The sequence below is a fragment of the Salvelinus fontinalis genome, chromosome 8 (genome assembly GCF_029448725.1).
Source record: "Salvelinus fontinalis isolate EN_2023a chromosome 8, ASM2944872v1, whole genome shotgun sequence".
NCBI classification, from domain to species: domain Eukaryota; kingdom Metazoa; phylum Chordata; class Actinopteri; order Salmoniformes; family Salmonidae; genus Salvelinus; species Salvelinus fontinalis.
The window spans coordinates 37,456,462-37,478,935 of record NC_074672.1 but is presented as its reverse complement, the minus strand read 5'-3'; the positions used below and the strand labels follow the sequence as shown (position 1 = coordinate 37,478,935).

At 40.2% G+C, this 22,474-nt stretch overlaps 2 protein-coding genes across 2 annotated transcripts; one reads left to right on the top strand and one right to left on the bottom strand.

Annotated features, from left to right (window-relative positions):
• The first annotated feature begins 489 nt into the window (after nt 1-489).
• On the top strand, nt 490-8,630 carry comta (catechol-O-methyltransferase a). Its single transcript, XM_055932413.1, has 6 exons — nt 490-877; nt 4,661-4,832; nt 5,043-5,160; nt 5,564-5,757; nt 5,922-6,053; nt 6,165-8,630. The coding sequence occupies exons 2-6, from the start codon at nt 4,662-4,664 to the stop codon at nt 6,342-6,344; spliced, it is 795 nt and encodes a 264-aa protein (XP_055788388.1). The 5' UTR covers nt 490-877; nt 4,661; the 3' UTR covers nt 6,345-8,630.
• Nucleotides 8,631-16,830: 8,200 nt separating this feature from the next.
• On the bottom strand, nt 16,831-18,757 carry abt1 (activator of basal transcription 1). The gene is made up of 4 exons (XM_055932412.1): nt 18,624-18,757; nt 18,031-18,355; nt 17,753-17,928; nt 16,831-17,550 (listed from the first exon to the last, which is right to left on the bottom strand). Exons 2-4 carry the CDS (start codon nt 18,326-18,328, stop codon nt 17,170-17,172), a joined length of 855 nt encoding a protein of 284 aa, XP_055788387.1. The 5' UTR covers nt 18,329-18,355; nt 18,624-18,757; the 3' UTR covers nt 16,831-17,169.
• Between the last annotated feature and the right edge of the window lie 3,717 nt (nt 18,758-22,474).

Genomic DNA, 22,474 nt, shown 5'->3' with positions numbered 1-22,474 from the left:
AGAATGAGGCTGTGCCTCTCCACCCTCTGGCCCTCCTGGTAGAGGCCCATAAGGTCAGGCAGGGTATGGTGGTCTGCAAAACAGCATCCAGGGACACTTACTTACTCACTGCCATTCCCACTGCCCAACTGCCATTATTGATTCTATTTTAACCATGTTTTCATATTTTATGTTTCGAGACTGTTTTTCTTTTCTTCTCATTTTGTTGTAATAATGAAGTGTTATTCAAGCTTTTTCCATTCAGGCATATCCTGAGTGTGACAAAATGCCGTCCATGCAGGGTGTAGTTCTCCTGCTGCTCTCTCTTGATCTATTTTACAGAATGTGTGAATTACTGTAGTAAGGGGAGGGTGGAGAGGGGGAGGGGCAGAAAGCCAGAGATAGGATAGGAAGAGAGAGACAGGAGCTTGGCAAGAGGAAGAAAAAGAGAGATAGGATGAGAAAGAGAGGAGCATGGCAAGAGGAAGAAAGAGAAAGATAGGATAGGATGACAGAGAGAGAGAGGAGCATGGCAAGAGGAAGAAAGAGAGAGATAGAATTATTGCATGATTGGCTAAAGAGGGATTTAAAACTCTGCCCAGTTGGCTGTTGATTAGCCTTTCTCTCTTTGTGTGGGTGTGTTTTGGGGCTTATGCTATGTCACTGTGTGTGTGCAACTGAGCCAAGCTCTGCAGTTTGACCTAAAGCTGCACATTCCTTTCAGCTCACGTCAAAGCTGCCTGGGAGAGTAATAGCGAGAGAGTACAGAGCGAGAGGAAGAGAGAGAGTGAGAGAGGAGCGTGCCCCGTAGTGTGGTGAGGGACTTAAAGGGGAAATAGGCAACAAAGGATAAGAGGTTGTGGAGAAGCAGCTCTGAGCGTGGAGACATCAGCAGGACGTAAGATATGGCTCTATTGGAAATTATGTTTCAGAATTATGTGCAACAGTTTGTCTGTCCTTTCTTTGTTGTGTTAAATTCCATGAAAAGCCATGGTGAGATTGCTTTCTGTGTGTGTGTGTTGCTGTTTAGAAAATGTGAAAAATGTTAACTTGAAACCCCCCCCACCACAATAACAGTATTGTTTGTGGTGCTTTGCCATGACCTGAAATAAGAGGGCTTACTGACATCTGAGAACATGTATAATATGTTAGTGTAGATTTACTTAAATTCATATGTATATAATAAATATAGATATATTTGATATTGCATGAAATATATATTTTTTCTTGGTAATTTGCAGAGCTAAATATTTTTACTTGGCCATGTAATGAAGCTTGAACATGACTTCAACCTCCGCCAAAGAGATTAGGATAAAATCATCACATGCTTTATTATCCGTGTGTAAACTAATATTGTCTCAGCTGACAGATTCCTAGCCGTCTGTCTGCTACTGCTTATGCTATTGTTGCTATCTCATCTACCTGCTCAGTTTAATGTCTATTTTCAATTAATATTTGTTTGAGTTGTGAAATCAACAACAAATGTCCCCATGTCATTGGATTTAGGTTAAAAGTTGGGTGAAAAAATACGAAATGTCCTTATGTTGATAGATTTCTTTGTCGTTGAAATTACATGAATACAACATTGATTCAACATGTTTTTTTGCCCAGTGGGTGATAGCGTCTTTAATTCACCGTGTGAACATTTCTCAGGCACCTCTATTGTTCTTTTGAAGTCGTGGGCTCTTAAGTCCTCAACAACAACTGAAAGGAAACTCCGGTCCAAAGTGTATTGCTGCCTACTAATTAGGGAGGGTTGTAGTGGGACTAATTTGTCAACATGTTGCGTTGTTGTTCTATATTGGCCAAACCCTGATATTGCAATAGGAGCACAATTTGATTTCCTTACTAGTTCGATTTACATCTGTTCAATTTTGGAGTAATAACACAAATGATTGCAATACCTTTAACACATTTTAGGAAAATTAGGATTTTCTGAAACGGATGCAACAAATGCTCAAATCTAAGGTCATCAATCTTTTCAAAATAATTTACTAAAGTGATATGATTAATAATTTTGGTCACAATGTTATTTCCCTTCATTTAAATTGGCTAACACCAAGAGACACTAGACTCACCACTTATCAATGGAATCCTCACATTTATGACATACTAAAAGGGTGTGATTAGCTAATCATTTTCTTTGTAGACCCCTCCTCGGATAACAGTTTGCCACCGGAGAGAATGCTCAAGGTCCTTACATATCTTTGTATCCAGTGATTTTTAAGGTTGTAACACTAATGACATAAAACCGAGGGACACATCATACTAGTAAAACAGTATTTTAATAGCCTTTGTTTTTATTGATATATATACAATATATTAAATATGTTTCCTCACTGTCTAGCCTTCAAAATAGTGTATATATATATATATATATATATATATATATATATATCCCCAAAATATGTCACCACACCTCTTCACATCACCAGTGGGACAAACCAACCTGCTAGCCCCCAGTAGTTTTTTACAATGCATACAAATAGATGTGTTGCAGTAAAAAGGACTGACATATGTTTTAAATAACCCTATTGTGACTTTACTGTGACACAGTTCTTAACCCTGGCCTTTAAGCCAGTTTTCTCACAATACGTGCAGAAACAGCACATCTAGTCCCAAGCAAAACAATTGCACAATTTCCTTCACGTGCAAGGAAAGAGCTGACTGTGGTGCATTACACATTTTTCTAACTTTCCAGCAGCTCTTCCCACTGCAGTTTCATTTGAAATTGATATTTTAGTTCTATTTCATATTTACCTTTATTTAACTAGGCAAATCAGTTAAGAACAAATTCTTATTTACAATGACAGCCTAGGAACAGTGGGTTAACTGCCTAGTCCAGGGGCAGAACAACAGATTTTTACCTTGTCAGCTCGACGATTCGATCTAGCAACCTTTCGGTTACTGGCCCAACACTCTAACCACTAGGCTACCTGTCGACCCAATTTAATTGGGTCTACAGAGGGTTATTAGAAATTATTTATGATTTGATATGGGTCGTGTACTGTCGGGATTAATAGGAGGAGTTACAAAATATTAACCAAACACCAGTGAAGCACTATTCAATGCCAATAGGGTTTTATTTATGATATGCATAATTCATGAGGCTGTCTATTATCTTCATGCACAGTACTGTAGTAATCTTTATTAGCATGTTGTTCATCTTGACTATACATGTTGCACCACCATGAAGTTGGATTCACTCTGCTACAAAGGCCAGTGCCCTTTTCAAAAAGTCATGAATTTACCCTTTTTTTGTTTGTCTTTCACCCATTTTGAGGTTGTATCTGTAGAAAAGAAACAAAAAGCCAACTTAACCAATTGCTTAATCAGCGCTATTCTGGGAGTTGAGTTTACTTCAAATGGACAAGAATTTGAACTAATGTGTTGTTTACTCAACAAACCCCGCTCGAAGTGAGCTGAATTTGAAAAAGCTTGTTGCGTAAAATGACAAATTCATGTTTGCCTTTGGAAGGTTAGGCAACACTGTATGTGGTTCAGCTACATGGCCAAATGCTGAGCAAACTCACAATCCTATTGAAGCTGGTTGCCTTACAATTGTACGTTAAATCAACAAACTCTGCTTGTTGAGTAAAATTGCAAATGTATGTTTGCTCAAAACAACGCCCAACATTATCATATTTCCCAGAGCATGCTCTATTGCAGGTTGATTTTTATAATTGTTTGTTTCAATACCTGTGTTTTTGCATGTTTTTGCATTGGTTGATTAATCTTATGGAACATAAATAACATACATTTTTCTAAAATAATCCAATCTATTAGTAGTTTGACTTTTTCCATGTGTTACTGAGATGGCTGTTCCAGTTTATATGATTTAGGTAGTCTCAATAATCATAATCAATCAGCCCTACCCTGGCAGTCATTCTCAATGCGGGTTGCGGGTGATTTAAAATGTTCAATTGTGGTATATCTTCACTCTGGTTGGATTCCAATAGGAGTTACACATCACTTTGCAAGCCAGCATAATGTGACTTGCAGGCTTGGTGGCCTGTAAACCAGGAGTTTCAGACCACTGCGTTAGGGTGTAACTAGGCCTTCAAAGAAAGGCCTTATGATATACACTACTGGTCAAAAGTTTTAGAACACCTACTCATACAAGGGTTTTTCTTTATTTTGACTATTTTCTATGTTGTAGAATAATAGTGAAGACATCAAAACTCTGAAATAACACATATGGAATCATGAAGTAACCAAAAAAGTGTTAAACAAATCAAAATATATTTTATATTTGAGATTCTTCAAATAGCCACCCTTTGCATGGATGACATGTTTGCACACACTGTATGCTGTATGTTGGTTCGTGGTCCCGTGTGGCTCAGTTGGTAGAGCATGGCGCTTGCAACGCCAGGGTTGTGGGTTCAATTCCCACGGGGGGACCAGGATGAATATGTATGAACTTTCCAATTTGTAAGTCGCTCTGGATAAGAGCGTCTGCTAAATGACTTAAATGTAATGTAAATGTAATGTAATGTTCTGCTATATTCTCAAATGTTGAGCAAACTCACAATCCTATTGCAGCTAGTTGCCTTACAAATGTAGGTTGAATCAACATATTATTATAGTGTTGTCGCTACAGAGGCCTGCTGAGGACAAACATAGGGAAACAGTACCCTAGTGTGCTCTCTTATAACAGTGTGTCTGGTCTTTTCCTCCCCAGCATGTTGCTGTCTTTCCTGGCTTTGTGCTGTGGCGGAGCAGCTGTTCTGTATGTCCTGTACTCCTGGCTGATCCCTGCAGCTGTGCAGTACAATGCATGGTGGGCCCTGCTCTGGCACGACACCATTGTAGAGAGGGCACTAAATATCCTCACCCGATCCACCCGACCCCAGGTGACCTCTCAAACCTTTCACCCTTTGGAACTCATGTTTACTGAGTTACATTCACTCGTTTTTTAATGCAGAAAAGTGATAGAAGATGAAGATATCATAGCTTCTTTTTTTTTAAGTTTTATCTTTCCCCTGTATTAATATCAGAAGTTTCTTCTGGTCTGGTTCTTTGTTTCTTCTCACTAAAACCCTCGTTCTCCCTCTGATGCCCAGCGTCTTCTGAGAGCAGTTCAGAAGAAGGCAATCAAAGGAGACCCTCAGAGTGTCATCTCTACTATCGATTACTTCTGCAGGCATTCTGAATGGGCCATGAATGTGGGAGATGAGAAAGGTATTGTACACCTTGTGTTCTGCTTTCACATGTATTTCCTGGTTGCCTCCTCTCTCAGTGTGTTCTTACACACTCTCTTGAATGTTGACCTGTGGATTCTTCCCTCCCTCTACAAGTCTATATTGTTTCATGAGAGAATAGCCTTAAGACTTATCCCAGCTCAGTCATGAATGTACAGTTTGTCTGGGTCAATAAGACATCTGCATGACTGCACATGCATAGATGGGTACTTGACACACACACACACGTGCCAGAAGCACATGCCACAAGCACAGTCAGTCAAATAACAGGTTACTTTTGAATATATACTGGTATGTGGTAATATTCTGTATATTACCTAGGAAACTACATTAAGAACTGTGAAGTTATATTAGTCACATTATTGTCCTGTCTGTGTATTTAGGGGCCATCTTGGACTCTGTGGTGTGCGAGGTTAGTCCATCCACTGCCCTGGAGCTGGGTACGTACTGTGGTTATTCCACTGTTCGTATTGCCCGCCTGCTGCCCCCTGGTACCAAGCTCATTACCCTGGAGTTCAACCCAGACTATGCCGCTGTGGCTCGTCAGATCATTGAGTATTCTGGGCTCCAGGACAAGGTGAGGGTGCTATGGACAGATGGGCTGAATTCAATAGAACACACATTGTGGTCTTTATGTATGCTTAAACATTGCTCTGGTGTGTTTACTGAATTCCAAACAGGTATACAGTAGACAGAGTCAATCATATTTATTTTCTTAAAACTCCCATGATGTTTTGTCAGATTTGTCTGGTGGAAGGAGCCTCAGGAGATCTAATCCCCAAGATGCAGGAACTATTTGGGATTAAAACGTTTGATTTTGTCTTCTTGGACCACTGGAAAGACCGCTACCTGCCTGACATCAAACTTCTAGAGGTAAAAAAACAGCTGTATATGTCTGCAATTACCCTGTACATGTACTGTATTACTTTGCATGAAAATGAACAGCAGCCAATTCTTCCCTTGTTCCTTTGCGTCTTTCGTCAGGAGTGTCAGCTGCTGAGGAAAGGATCCATACTGCTAGCAGACAATGTGATCTGTCCTGGAACCCCTGACTACTTGGAGTATGTCAGAAACAGCCCTCGGTACGAGAGCAAATATTTCAAATCCCACCTGGAGTACACTAAAGTGGAGGATGGCCTGGAGAAATCTGTGTTCTTGGGATAAAGACGTGACAGGCCTTGGTACACATTCAATAACACCTACCGCACCTATGTTCATCCAGTATCTTTATTTACTTACCTATTGCCCATGTACACACTAAGGAGTGGCACTGTGAAAACAAAACATCTATCTGAAAGGGTCTGTGCAATTAGGATCCTTGGGAAGTCCCTGCTCCATTGAAGTTGACATTTAAAATGGTTATGGTTAAGGTAAGTGTTAAGGTTGGGTAAGGGTTATGGTAAATGTTAATGTTAGAGTTACATTTTATGGGAGGGACATCCCAATGATTCCGGATAGCACTGACCTATCTGTAAGGAAGGCCTACCTGCTACTTTTAGAGGACCCAGCACCATTTTGACACTACTGCGTAAATACTGCAATGTGGGTTTAATTGAATGGAGCTCTCTGTATCCTTCCGTCTGCCAGAGTGGAGCACAAAAGGAAGGGCGGGTGTATTGTCCCTATTCACAAAGCCTTTATTTGACGATTTAAAACTACTTAGTGTTGTGTAATAGGAGTCAAACCAAGATGAACAAAATCAGGAAGTCATCTTATTACCATATTTCTGATGTGATGACAGTAAAATGCAGTGCTTTACATTATATTCTTTATGCTTCACATTTTGTAAAATTGTTGTATATTACATGTTAGTCATTTAGCAGACACTTATACAGAGCAACTTACAGGAGCAATTAGGGTTAAGTGTCTTGCTCAAGGGCACATCGGTCAATTTTTCACCAAGTTGGTTCGGGGATTCAAACCAGCAACCGTTTGGTTACTGGCCCATAATTGAATTTATCAATTGTAAACTTTGCTTGTCAGGCATCAATTGTTTAATACTTGCAAGATTTGCTGAACATTCATATTTTTAATGATGGATTTTACTCAGATTATTTTGAACCCATCTTTGTAATGAAGGGTTTGGAGTTGTGATGGTAATGAAGATATTGAGAACAAAGGACAAATGCTTAAATCCAATTCATGTCTTTATTAACATCACAAAGGATGGGTCGTGCTCAGACGAATACCTTGCCAAACCTACATTTTACATCTCTCTAACTTAAACAACATGTACATCCTAGGATCATTACAGAATTTATCATTACAGAAACATTGGGTCAGTTACAATGCCTTCAAAAAGTATTCATACCGCTTTACTTATTCCACATGTTGTTTTACAGCCTGAATTCAAAATAAATAAAATGGATTGATTTTCTCACCCATATACACACAAAACTCCATAATAACAAAGTGAAAATATGTTTTTAGAAATGCTTGCAAATATATTGAAAATGAAATACAGAAATATCTAATTTATATAAGTATTCACACCCCTGAGTCAATACTTTGTAGAAGCACCTTTGGCAGCGATTACAGCTGTGAGTCTTTCTGGGTCTCTAAGAGTGTTCCACATCTGGACATTTTCCTAGTATTCTTTTCAGAATTCTTCAAGCGCTGTCAAATTGGTCGTTAATCATTGCTAGACAACTATTTTCATATCTTGCCAGAGATTTTCAAGTAGATTTAAGTCAAAACTGTAACTCGGCCATTCAGGAACATTCACTGTCTTCTTGGTAATCAACCCCAGTGTAGATCTGGTTTTGTGTTTCAGGTTATTGTCCTGCTGGAAGGTGAATTCATCTACCAGTATCTGGTGGAAAGCAGACTGAACCAGGTTTTTCTCTAGTGTAAAAACTGATCTGAGTTGTGGTGGTAAAAGGACTGTATCTTGCTGTAACTGTTGGTTTGAGTTAGGGCGTGGTGCAGTTCCCATTAGAGATTGTGGTTTATTATTTCAGTTAAATTGTTGAAGATAATGATGACAGATGATAAAATGGTTGAGGATGTAAGGATGGGATGGATACTTGGTCATAAACATCCAAATACACAAAGGAAAGGGTTACAAGAGAAAAGGTGTCTTGTAGCAAACCACTTTCAAACCGAAATGGTAAGATCTGCCACACTGATTAGTGACAGGTGTGGGTATTTTAAGGTTGTGAAGGAGCTGGAGTCCCGCCTCTGCTGGAGGGGGATTGGACAGGGGATGGTGGTTGGTGATAGGGTGAGGAGACTGTCAGTCAGGGTAGGGGCAATTAGACCACATCTATGATTTTGCCTGTGCTTAGCTCCATTCCATTTATTTTTTATCCTGAAAAACTCACCGGTCCTTAATGATTACAAGCATACCCATAACATGATGCAGCCACCACTATGTTGTGCATATGTAGAGTGATACTCAGTAATGTGTTGTATTTTCCCCAAATTAAAGACTTACTGCCTTGTCTCTTTTATTCTGTACTGGCTTCCTTCTTTTCTACAATGTTGTTGTTCCATCCTCAGTTTTCTCCTATCACAGCCATTAAACTCTGTAACTGTTTTAAAGTCACCATTGGACACATGGTGAAATCCCTGAGCGGTTTCATTCCTCTCCGGCAACTGAGTTAGGAACAACTTTGTAGTTACTGGGTGTATTGATACCCATTTACCAATAGGTGCCCTTTGCGAGGCATTGGAAAACCTCCCTGGTCTTTGTGGTTGAATCTGTGTTTTAAATTCACTGCTCGACTGAGGAACCTTACAGATAATTGTATGTGTGGGGTACAGAGATGAGGTAGTCCTTCAGAAATCATGGTAAACACTATTATTGCACACAAAGTGAGTCCATGAAACCTGACTTGTTAAGCAAATTTTTACTCCTGAACTTATTTAGGCTTACCATAACAAAGGGGTTGAATACTTATTGACGCAAGACATTTCAGCTTTTCATTTTTAATACATTTGTAAAAACTTCTAAAATCATAATTCCACTTTGACATTATGGGGTATTGTGCAGAGGCCAGTGACAAAAAAACTACATTTGATCGATTTTAAATTAAGGATGTAACACAACAAAATGTGGAACAAGTCAGGGGTTGTGAATACTTTCTGAAGGCATTGTACATATTCACTTTGGTCACCATAGCTTGAAGGTAATGTATTTATTGGTATTGTGTTCCATGAGTAGCACCAAGAGGCCCATAGCCATACAAAGGGCGCCAGGTAGCCTAGTGGTTAGTGTTGGACTAGTAACCGAAAGGTTGCAAGATTGAATCCCCGAGCTGACAAGGTAAAAATCTGTCGTTCTGCTCCTGAACAAGGCAGTTAACCCACTGTTCCTAGGCCGTCATTGAAAATAAGATATTTTTCTTAACTGACTTGCCAGGTTAAATAAAGGTTCAGTAAAATAGCTCACGTTAACGTACTGTATGTAGCCTAAGAAACAAGGTTCATGAAATTGATAACTTGCTAGTAACAGAAAACATTCATATACTGACTATCTCTGAACTCACGTAGATAATACAGTGGTACCAATACACGGTTTCAACATCTTCAGATGCCGATGGTGGAGGTGTTCCTGTGTATGTTCAGAATCATATTCCCGTAGGGATTGGAAAGGATCTCATATCAAATGCTGTTGAAGTCATATGGCTACAGGTTCAGCTGCCTCACATAAAGCCCATTCTGGTGGGAAGCTTATATAGACCACTGGATAATATGTGTGAAATGCTTGATAATGTATGTGATATCAACAGAGAGGTATATTTTCTCGGTGACCTAAATAGACTGGCTTTCATTAAGCTGCCCACTCAAGAAAAAGCTTCAAACTGTAATCAGTGCCTGCAACCTGTTTCAGGTTATTAGTCAACCTGCCAGGGTATTTACAAACAGCACAGGAATGAAATCATTCACATGTATTGATCACATCTTTACTAATGTTGCAGAAATCTGCTTTCAAGCAGTATCCAAATCCATCGGATGTAGTGATCATAATATAGCAGCCATATCTGGGAAAAGTTTCAGCACGCTTATAGGGAAGGGATGTTTCGGCACTTACACAAATGACTGATGATTGGCTGAGAGAAATTGATAAAACAGTTGTGGGAGCTGTTTTGTTAGACTTCAGTGCAACTTTTGACATTATCAATCATAATCTGCTGCTGGAAAATTGTGTGTTATGGCTTTACACCCCCTGCTATATTGTGGATTGAGAGTTACTTGTCTAACAGAACACAGAGGGTGTTCTTTAATGGAAGCCTCTCCAACATAAACCAGTTAGAGTCAGGCATTCCCCAGGCCAGCTGTCTATGCCCCTTTTTTCAATCTTTACTAATGACCTGCCACTGGCTCTGAGTAAAGCCTGTGTGTCTATGTATGCTTTTTAAAATATTGTTTTTTTTAACCTTTATTTAACTAGGCAAGTCAGTTAAGAACAAATTCTTATTTACAATGATGGCCTACACCGGCCAAACCCGGACGACGCTGGGCCAATTGTGCGCCAAATGAGACTCCCAATCACAGCCGATTGTGACACAGCCTGGATGCTGATGACTCAACATTATACACATCAGCTACCACAGCAAGTGAAATCACTGCAGCACTTAACAAAGAGCTGCAATCAGTTTTAGAATGGGTGGTAAGAAATAAGATAGTCCTAAATGTTTCTAAAACTAAAAGCATTGTATTTGGGACAAACCATTCACTAAACCTCATCTAAATCCTGTAATGAATAATGTGGAAATTGAGCAAGTTGAGGAAACGAAACTGCTTGGAGTAACCCTGGATTGTAAACTGTCATGCTCAAAACATATTGATGCAACAGTAGCTAAGATGGGGAGAGGTCTGTCCATAATAAAGCACTGCTCTGCCATCTTAACAATTTTATCAACAAGGCAGGTCCTACAGGCTGGACTACTGTCCAGTCGTGTGGTCAGGTGTCACAAAGAGGGACTTTAGAAAATGACAATTGGCCCAGAACAGGGCAGCACGGCTGGCCCTTAAATGTACATGGAGCACTAACATTAGTAGAGGAGAGATTGACTTCATCAACCCTTGTTTTGTGAGAAGTATTGAAATGTTGAATGCATATGTTTAACTACTAGCACACAGCTCAGACACCCATGCATACCCCACAAGACCACCAGTGGTCTCTTCACAGTCCCCAAGTCCAGAACAGACTATGGGTGGCACACAGTACTAGATAGAGCCATGACTACATGGAACTCTATTCCACATCAAGTAACTCATGCAAGCAGTAACATCAGATTTTTTTTTAAATTAAAAGATTAAAAAAATACTTTATGGAACAGGGCAGACTGTGAAAAGACACACACAGGCACAGACACATGACAACATAGCACTAAACACACAGGTACACATGGATTTTGTGTTCTAGATAAGTGGTAGTAGAGTAGTGGCCTGAGGGCACACACGTAATGTGTTGTGAAATCTGTTATGAAATGTATTGCAGTGTTTTTTAAATTGTATATAACTGCCTACATTTTGCTGGACCCCAGGAAGAGTAGCTGCTGCCTTGGCAGGAACTAATGGGGATCCATAATAAACCCCAGGAAGAATAGCTACTGCCTTGGCAGGAACTAATGGGGATCCTTAATAAATACAAATACCTTTCTGAGAAAAGTTACCTAACAAACACGCAATGAACATAACACACGCAATGTGACGTGTCCAAGAAAATATTAAAATCAAATCAAAGTTTATTTGTCAAGTGCGCCGAATACAAGTTGTCTACAGGTCTACAGGTGTAGACCTTACAGTGAAATGCTTACTTACAGGCTCTAACCAATAGTGCAAAAAAGGTATTAGCTGAACAATAGGTAGGTAAAGAAATAAAACAACAGTAAAAAGACAGGCTATATACAGTGACGAGGCTATAAAAGTAGCGAGGCTACATACAGACACCGGTTAGTCAGGCTGATTGAGGTCGTATGTACATGTAGATATGGTTAAAGTGATTATGCATATATGATGAACAGAGAGTAGCAGTAGCGTAAAAGAAAGGTTGGCGGATGGTGGTGGGACACAATGCAGATAGCCCGGTTAGCTAACGGAGCACTGGTTGGTCGGGCCAATTGAGGTAGTATGTACATGAATGTATAGTTAAAGTGACTATGCATATATGCTAAACAGAGAGTAGCAGCAGTGTAAAAAGAGGGGTTGGGAGGGGGGGGGGGGGGGGGAACACAATGCAAATAGTCCGGGTAGCCATTTGATTACCTGTTCAGGAGTCTTATGGCTTGGCGGTAAAAACTGTTGAGAAGCCTTTTTGTCCTAGACTTGGCACTCCGGTACCGCTTGCCATGCGGTAGTAGAGAGAACAGTCTATGACTGGGGTGGCTGGGGTCTTTGAGCATTTTTAGGGCCTTCCTCTAACACCGCCTGGTGTAGAGGTCCTGGATGGCAGGCCGCTTAGCCCCAGTACGTACGCACTACCCTCTGTAGTGCCTTGCGGTCAGAGGCCGAGCAATTGCCATACCAGGCAGTGATGCAACCAGTCAGGATGCTATTAGAGGGAGAAGCATGGTTTTCAACGTTAACAGAGACACATACAGTTGAAGTCAGAGGTTTACATACCCTTAGGTTGGAGTCATTAAAACTCGTTTTTCAACCACTCCACAAATTTCTTGTTAACAAACTATAGTTTTGGCATGTTGGTTAGGACATCTACTTTGTGCATGACACAAGTCATTTTTCCAGCAATTGTTTACAGACAGATTATTTCACTTATAATTCACTGTATCACAATTCCAGTGGGTCAGAAGTTTACATAGACTAAGTTGACTGTGCCTTTAAACAGCTTGGAAAATTCTAGAAAATTATTTCATGGCTTTAGAAGCTTCTGATAGGCTAATTGACATAATTTGAGTCAATTTGAGGTGTACCTGTGGATGTATTTCAAGGCCTACCTTCAAACTCAGTGCCTCTTTGCTTGACATCATGGGAAAATCAAAAGAAATCAGCCAAGACCTCAGAAAATAAAATGTAGACCTCCACAAGTCTGGTTCATCCTTGGGAGCAATTTACAAATGCCTGAAGGTGCCACGTTCATCTGTACAAACAATAGTACACAAGTATAAACACCATGGGACCACACAGCCGTCATACCGCTCAGGAAGGAGATGTGTTCTGTCTCCTAGAGATGAACGTACTTTGGTGCGAAAAGTGCAAATCAATCCCAGAACAACAGCAAAGGAACTTGTGAAGATGCTGGAGGCAACAGGTAAAAAACTATCTATATCCACAGTAAAACGAGTCCTATATCGACATAACCTGAAAGGCCGCTCAGCAAGGAAGAAGCCACTGCTCCAAAACCGCCATTTAAAAAAATGACCGACTACGGTTTGCAACTGCAACATGGGGACAACGATCGTACTTTTTGGAGAAATGTCCTCTGGTCTAATTTTTTTTTAAAGAACTGTTTGGCCATAGTGACCATTGTTATGTTTGGAGGAAAAAGGGGGATGCTTGCAATCCGAAGAACACCATCCCAACCGTGAAGCATGGGGGTGGCAGCATCATGTTGTGGGGGTGCTTTGCTGCAGGAGGGACTGGTGCACTTCACAAAATAGATGGCATCATGAGGTAGAACAATTATGTGGGTATATTGAAGCAACATCTCAAGACATCAGTCAGGAAGTTAAAGCTGGGTCGCAATTGGGTCTTCTAAATGGACAATGACCCCAAGCATACTTCCAAAGTTGTGGCAAAATGTCTTAAAGACAACAAAGTCAAGGTATTGGAGTGGCCATCACAAAGCCCTGACCTCAATCCTATAGAAAAAATTCACCCAACGTATTGTGGGAACCTTGTGGAAGGCTACCTGACACGTTTCACCCAAGTTAAACAATTTAAAGGCAATGCTACCAAATACTAATTGAGTGTATGTAAACTTCTGACCCACTGGGAATGTGATGAAAGAAACAAAAGCTGGAATAAATCATTCTCTCTACTATTATTCTGACATTTAACATTCTTAAAATTTAGTGGTGATCCTAACTGACAGGGAATTTTTACTAGGATTAAATATGAGGAATGGTGAAAAACTGAGTTTAAATGTATTTGGCTAAGGTGTATGTAAACTTCTGACTTCAACTGTATATACTGAACAAAAATATATAAACGCAACATGTAAAGTTTTGGTTTCATGAGCTGAAATAAAAGATCCCAGAAATGTTTATAATGAATTCATTTAAATGGAGTGATTTTCTTATATGAACTGTAACTCAGTAAAATCGTTGAAATTGTTGCATGTTGCGTTGATATTTTTGTTCAGTGTAGTCATGGCCAAAAGTTTTGAGAATGACGCAAATATACATTTTCACAAAGTCTGCTGCCTCAGTTTGTATGATGGCAATTTGCATATACTCCAGAACGTTATGAAGAGTGATCAGATGAATTGCAATTAAATTGCAAAGTCCGTCTTTGCCGTGCAAATGAACTGAATCCCCCAAAAACATTTCCACTGCATTTCAGCCCTGCCACAAAAGGACCAGCTGACATCATGTCAGTGATTCTCTCGTTAACACAGGTGTGAGTGAGTGTTGACGAGGACAAGGCTGGAAATCACTCTGTCATACTGATTGAGTTCGAATAACAGACTGGAAGCTTCAAAAGGAGGGTGGTGCTTGGAATCATTGTTCTTCCTCTGTCATCCATGGTTATCTGCAAGAAAATACGTGCCGTCATCATTACTTTGCACAAAAAGGGCTTCACAGGCAAGGATATTGCTGCCAGTAAGATTGCACCTAAATCAATAATTTATCGGATCATCAAGAACTTCAAGGAGAGCGGATCAATTGTGAAGAAGGCTTCAGGGCGCCCAAGAAAGTCCAGCAAGCGCCAGGACCGTCTCCTAAAGTTGATTCAGCTGCAGGATTGGGGCACCACCAGTACAGAGCCTGCTCAGGAATGGCAGCAGGCAGGTCTGAGTGCATCTACACACACAGTGAGGCAAAGACTTTTGGAGGATGGCCTGGTGTCAAGAAGGGCAGCAAAGAAGCCACTTCTCTCCAGGAAAAACATCAGGGACAGACTGATATTCTGCAAAAGGTACAGGGATTGGACTGCTGAGGACTGGGGTAAAGTCATTTTCTCTGATGAATCCCCTTTCCGATTGTTTGGAGCATCTGGAAAAAAAGCTTGTTCGGAGAAGACATGGTGAGCGCTACCATCAGTCCTGTGTCATGCCAACAGTAAAGCATCCTGAGACCATTAATGTGTGGGGTTGCTTCTCAGCCCAGGGAGTGGGCTCACTCACAATTTTGCCTAAGAACACAGCCATGAATAAAGAATGGTACCAACACATCCTCCAAGAGCAACTTCTCCCAACCATCCAGGAACAGTTTGGTGACGAACAATGCCTTTTCTAGCACGATGGAGCACCTTGCCATAAGACAAAAGTGATAACTAAGTGGCTCGGGGAACTAAACATCAATATTTTGGGTCCATGGCCAGGAAACTCCCCAAACCCTAATCCCATTGAGAACTTGTGGTCAATCCTCAAGAGGCAGGTGGACAAACAAAAACCCACAAATTCTGACAAACTCCAAGGATTGATTATGCAAGAATGGGCTGCCATCAGTCAGGATGTGGCCCAGAAGTTAATTGACAGCATCCCAGGGCGGATTGCAGAGGTCTTGAAAAAGAAGGGTCAACACTGAAAATATTGACTCTTTGCATCAACTTCATGTAATTGTCAATAAAAGCCTTTGACACTTATGTTGTGCTTGTAATTATACTTCAGTATTCCATGGTAACATCTGACAAAAATATCTAAAGACACTGAGGCAGCAGACTTTGTGAAAATTAATTTGTCATTCTCTAAACTTTTGGCCACGACTGTAGTTGAAACAAATCAGTAATGAGTGATTTTGATCCTGACTTGGTCTTATTTTTGTCATTAACCAAATGATCTGTTCTTGTTAATATTACCAGGAGTATGAAAGTATTGAAATACATATTGTATACCGAACAAAACCATAAAATGCAACAATTCCAAAGATTTTACTGAGTTACAGGTCATATAAGGAAATAAGTTAGGCCTTAATCTATGAATTTCATTTCAATTGACTTATTTCCTTATATGAACTGTAACTCAGTAAAATCTTTGGATTTGTTGCATTTTATGGTTTTGTTCAGTATACAATATGTATTTCAATACTTTCAGACTCCTGGTAATATTAACAAGAACAGATAATTTAATGTTTCCAAATAGCACATACAGTATGAGCAGGTGTTTTCCATGGTGCTGGGGAGCCAGGCCCAGCCAAACAACATTGGAGTTACCTTATGGTAGAGAAATTAACAATCAATTTTCTGGCAACATCTGTGGTGGACATTCCTGCAGTCAGCATGCCAATTGCATGCTCCCTCAAAACTTGAGACATCTGGCATATTTTAAAGTGGCCTTTCATTATCCCCAGCACAAGGTACACCAGTGTAATGATCATGCTGTCACACCTGCCAGATGGATGGATTATCGTGGCAAAGGAGAAATGCTCACTGACAGGGATATAAACAAATTTGTGAACAAAATTTGAAAGGAACACTTTTTGCGCATATGGAAAACACTTCACATGTTGCGTTTATATTTTTGTTCAGCATAGATCATCAATGTATGGTTTGTGCTTATCTTTACAATAATTAAATAAAATAAGAGGTATTTCCGTTTAATGTTTCCAAATAGCACATACAGTATGAGCAGATGTTTTCCATGGTGTTGAACACATTGTTACTGCATCATAGCTTATAGTTTACAACACATTAAACCAAAAAGAGGATCTGTCCAAGTCTCTCCTACATTTATAATCAAATTATACTGATGGAGAACACCGTATTTTTCCCTCGAGTCTGTGTGTGTCTGGACAGAGCCCATCCTCTCAGTGTCGCTCACAACACCAGCAAGTGTCAGGGGCAAAAGGTTGCTCTAATTGTGATACTGAACGAGACCAGTCCTGGGATACTGTGTTTGACCAGAACTGCCGGGCTAGGTTCAGTCCCTGGCTTTGCTGCTGTTGAAGATCTTGGCCAGCAGAGAGACGTTGGACTGGGACTTCTGTTGTATGTCCCTAGCCTTGTCCTGGGCCTTCAGCAGGTTCTTCTTGGACATGGTCTGTTTACGCAGGCGACTCATCTGGATCTCATCCTCTGTATGTCGCTGGGTGAAGTTCCAAGTCTTCTCCTCTATCTTCTCGCCCTTCCTCTCCCTCTTCTTCCTCAGTTTGTCCATGTTCTGGCTCTTCTCCACATTGGCCAGGTAGAAGTTGGTCTCTCGTTTGGCCTGAGAGATCTCAGTTCTGAGGCGCTGCTGGAGCACAGTCATCTCATAGGCCAGTCGCTCACTCAGGTGACACCACTGGAACCTGTGGAGGTACTGAACAATAACCTTGACAATTAAGAGTCAGAATAGTTATTTAGACAGTAAAAATGTCAACAAAATCAAATGTTGGTATTAAGGTTTCTATTAATAAGGGATCTGAGGCATGTGGGTTATGACAGTGCTTTACACTTCCAAAGTTAAATGTAGTCACACTAAAATGTCCACACAAAGATCATTGAAGAGAAAATTGAGATACCTTGATGTTCCAAAGGTCACTGACAAAGCGGCTCCTTTTCCGGGCGCCCATCGGTGTGTTGTGGAGGCTAGCTGCCACTCTCTTGGCCACTCTCTTGTCCCTGAACTCCACCCAGCCCTCAGTGAAACTGCATGCCTTGGTGCCAGCTTTCTTTTTCTTCCTCTTCACAGACCGGTCTGAGGACAACAGGTATCATTGTAATGATTGAGACACAACACGGAAATCCTGTCAGACAGTGTCAGGGTTGATTTTAACATGCAGAGTGAGTGCAGTCTTACCTTCAGGCTGTAGGAATATCCTTCCAATCTCCCCATACAGACTCAGCATGTTGCGCATATTCTTGGGTCTCAGTCTTGGTGGTATATGACCTAAATACACTATTCCAGGCAGACACGTCTTGCCTACTGACACCTTTTTCTCTTTGGGATCACCTTCAGCCTGTTCTTTAAGTTCCTCATCATGTAGTTCTTCATCGTCATCCTCATCTGCTTCAATCTTGGGCATTTCTCCAGATTCTTCATCATCATCGGTCATATCCTCATTCACTTTATTCTCCTCGATGTTCATCCTCTCCATCTCACGTGTCCAGACAGATCAGATGGCCTAGATTTATGTTGACAAATGGATTCAGGACATTTGTATTATCACGTGGTCCTTTTGCAGAGATTTGTAGCAAAAAAACAAACATAGCAGCTAGCTAGCCGTTAGCCTGACGTTTGGTGATCCCAACATAGAGGCTAGCTAGCCGTATGATAGGCACTACACGCTGACACTGGGTAACGTTAGCTAGCTAAGTGGCTATCATGTGGGTTAATAACGCTTTGCACAAGCGTCTCTTACATTTACGTCAAAGTTGTTGATCTCAACTTACCGTGCAGCCTCGCGTCGACGTTCCAATACGAAAATCAATACATTAATTAGTAAATAACAATACGCTTTTCAAAGTCAAAGCTACCTAGGAACACAACGCAAGTTAATGTGGACCGCACGTGCGCAGGAAGTGTGATGACGTATGGCAGAAAGAAGATCAATACTTCCGGTGCTTTACACTTTTAGAACAAAAGGTGGCAACATTACACTTAGAATGAATTTAGAACGCACTGGTTGGTGTAAGGGATAGTAAAATGTTGGGTCTCACTTCATGCACCCGCTGTGATGATGACGCTCAAAGTGATGACAGTACTGCCCTACCATGCAAAAACGCAATAACTGCTCACAGCGTGGAACTGAGAAAAATGGCTTTTATTTGCCTTGGTTTCACAGTAACTTGAAGCAGTTACTGCTAACATGATACCCATTTTCTCCAAAACACAGTACAATAGAGGCAGGATACTTGTCCACATGTTTAAGCATATATTTAATGTAGCAAAAATGACATTAACTCATTTTCGACCAAATGAGCAGTTATTGCCTTTTTGCTTGGTAGGGCAGAGTAGTATACAACTTGATCTTGTTGTTACAACAACATCTACTATAGCCATGTAAAAGTGTACAAAAAAATGTATCCTATCACCTTTTTAGGCAACTTGATCTGGGACTTCATTCGCTATAACATGCAAAGTTGATGTCTTCTTCACTGAGGCCAGTCTCAAAGTCAGAGCGAAAGAGTGCACTGTCTGCAGAACTTGCAGTCTACAGTCTAGCTTGCAGATGGAAGCCTCAGGAGAAGACTACATTTGAGACATGACGTAAAGAAATGTTCACAGGGAGACATGTCTCATAGCCCAGACCACCCTCTCCCATCCTCTCTGGTGTTCTTTCTTGCAGGGCTGCACTGGTGCTTTAATATGCATGGCCATGTGCCTGTTGCATGTGTGTTCCTGCATTATTAAATAGGATGACTTGGGTTTACTAAGTGCTGCTCTGCAACCCTGTCAGTGGTCTGTCTATCTTTAAATATAACCATGAACACTAAAGCTGCATTCTCCAGGGAGGAAGGAGAGATGGCATGTTTCATATTGAATGCTGTTACATAAAGATGGAAGATGGAAGTGTTGAATTGGATGTTCTGTTTTCTCCCCTTATTTAATGAGTTTCTCACCGTTTGTTAAATTGAAATATAAATGTTCCTTAGTGCTTGCCTCTGCGAACAACAACATCAGTCAAGTAGATTGTGGGATTGCTACTTAGGCCTACATATTGTCACATAACGTTTGCTGTTGTTCTGCTGGTAAGTGTATCAACATCTGTGTAAACCGGTGAGCTACTGCATTTGCGGTATCCTAACCAAATGTCGTTGCTCGGCTTAGGCTGTTATCTATTGATTGAAGTCATTCCACATTACCATGCCAGAAAACAGATTATTCATTTGGATAATTTATCTAAATAGTCCAGGGATACGTGAAAATTATGTTAACTTTTTCATAAAAAAATTAAACTTGGTACACTTGTACAGTTTGGGGCCCTGAATATTTTCATATATGGAGGCATTGGAAAAACACCTCCTGACGGGCGTGGCAGCTATTTTCCATTCTGCCATAGCCAATTTTTTTTATTTTGCATTATATCTACTGAAGCAAACATTAAATCACAGAAAAGGTGATGTCTACCCCTATGTTGTGATGGACAAAGATTACAATGATACCATGCACAACATTTTTTTAAACAATGGCGACAGTGGAGATAATTTTGCTATTACGCCATAACCGGACTATGTATTTTCCGTCATATCTGCTGAACCAAGCATGATAACACAGAAAATGTGATGTTTACACCTATGTCTTGATGGTCAATGATTACAATGATTGCAAAATAAATCTTTTTTATTCTACTTTACTGAAAATGTATGCTTGGAGTCAGCCACTAAGGGAGGAGCAGGGACAAGGATGGATGTCTGGTCCCCCACACATTAACTTCTAATTTTATAGACTTCAAGAAGGCTTTGGTAGTTTGCATTGTGTCACTCTGGAATATTCTGAGATTCTATGGTATACTTATTTAGATTGTTACAATCATGGACATTTTTCAACTACTTCAATGATAGTTCCAACAAATGAGTACCTTTTGCATCTCTTTGATATTTGAAGTAGAAATTGTGCACCAATATTACATTTAAAAGCCTGTAATATTAAATAAAGTGCCCTTTAATATAGGCCACATGAATAATTCAATAAATCCAATTTTTTTTTGAATAAAGACTTGCTAAAAAGCCAAAATTCTGCATTTTGACATGTCCCTCTGCAACTTCTGGGACTTCTAGGAAGATTTCACCATCATTGTAAAGCCCTTGTCATTTCTGAATACTATTATTTATTTCATGTGATTAGATGTTTGTTCCTCATTTTAAGGTCAAGCCTGTACGTGAACTGAACTTTTAATATTAATATGGTAAATATGGTAAAATGGTGAAACTATTCCTTTTAAAATATTGTTTTTCAAAAGAAACATTGAACATCTAATAGTGAAATCATAGTAAAATCAGGTGAGCTGGTTCTACTCTTTTTGGACATTTTCTGGTGTTTTGTGGTGGGAAACTGAGCAGGTGGAGCGTAACACATCACCCCGGTTACCCATAGATAGACAGGCTATACATGTTCTAACAATACAACAATTTGTAAAGCTTGCATTCAATGGACACCCTGTTGCACACAACAAAATGTTATCATTTTTTACAAAAACACCTTTATGTCAATGGAGTGTCTTTGCACTTTCACAATCCTGCGGGACATGACCGGTAGACCCGGTTAAGTGTTTCTGTGCACTCGTGCTCCCAAGTGGCACAGCGGCCTAAGACACTGCATTTCAGTGAAAAAGGCAACACTACAGTCCCTGGTTCAAAACCAGGCTAAATCACATCTGGCTGTGATTGGGAGTCCCATAGGGCTGTGCACAATTGGTTTAGTGTTGTCCAGGTTTGGCTGGGGTAGGCCGTCATTGTAAATAAGAACTTGTTCTGAACTGACTTGCCTAGTTAAATAAATGAAGATAGCTATGACAACGCCTCCAGGCCTGATTGGGATTTCTCCTGCAGAATATGTTTCTGGACAATCCTTGTTGTGAAAAGGGCTATATATAAATAGATTTTGATTTGGTGAACCAAAGCACATGTTGTGGGAGGATTTGCTTCTTTTCTGTTCCTTTCTTCATGAACATCTCAGAATGAGCTTGATGGATGATATCTTGACTGTTAGTGCGATCATTAAGGAGAACTGTAAAGGGCAAAAAAATTGAAATCTTATCTTCTGAGATATAATTTGAGTATTGGTGGGTGGCCTTTGGGACCGACAAACACTGAAGGTACATACGTGCCCATGAAATCACCAAGTCCCTGCATCCAGACAAGTCAAAGGCACTTCTTGTTTTCCATGAATTTACACAGTGTCACACAGTATCTACGTTTACAATCAGCGGCAAGAAGACAGCAGCAGACAGATGTATGGCTCAGTATGCCATAGAAATAATATTCTATGACGTAGTTTGTCAGAAACCACAATGTCTTTGGAATACTTCCCATGGCTTACCATGGCAGTCAACCATTATATAATCAACTGAACTATTGTAATCCTTGACCATCAAGACATACAGTGCATTCGCTAAGTATTCAGACCCCTTGACCTTTTCCACATTTTGTTGCATTAGAGCCGTATTCTAAAATCGATTTAAAAAAAAATGTTTCTCATCAATCTACACACAATACCCCATAATGACAAAGCAAAAACTGTTTTTTAGAAATGTTTGCATAGTTATTACAAATAAAAAACTTAAATATCACATTTGCATTTT

Bases quoted from the DNA above. Each gene is read 5' to 3' on its own strand.
- abt1 (XM_055932412.1), bottom strand. From the start codon at position 18,328: ATGGAGAGGATGAACATCGAGGAGAATAAAGTGAATGAGGATATGACC. The intron at 17,929-18,030 runs GTAAGACTGCAC...TGTTGTCCTCAG, and splicing joins GATATTCCTACAGCCTGAAG to ACCGGTCTGTGAAGAGGAAG. The intron at 17,551-17,752 runs GTATCTCAATTT...GTTATTGTTCAG, and splicing joins GTGACCTTTGGAACATCAAG to TACCTCCACAGGTTCCAGTG.
- comta (XM_055932413.1), top strand. From the start codon at position 4,662: ATGTTGCTGTCTTTCCTGGCTTTGTGCTGTGGCGGAGCAGCTGTTCTG. The intron at 4,833-5,042 runs GTGACCTCTCAA...TCTGATGCCCAG, and splicing joins CCCGATCCACCCGACCCCAG to CGTCTTCTGAGAGCAGTTCA. The intron at 6,054-6,164 runs GTAAAAAAACAG...GTCTTTCGTCAG, and splicing joins CTGACATCAAACTTCTAGAG to GAGTGTCAGCTGCTGAGGAA.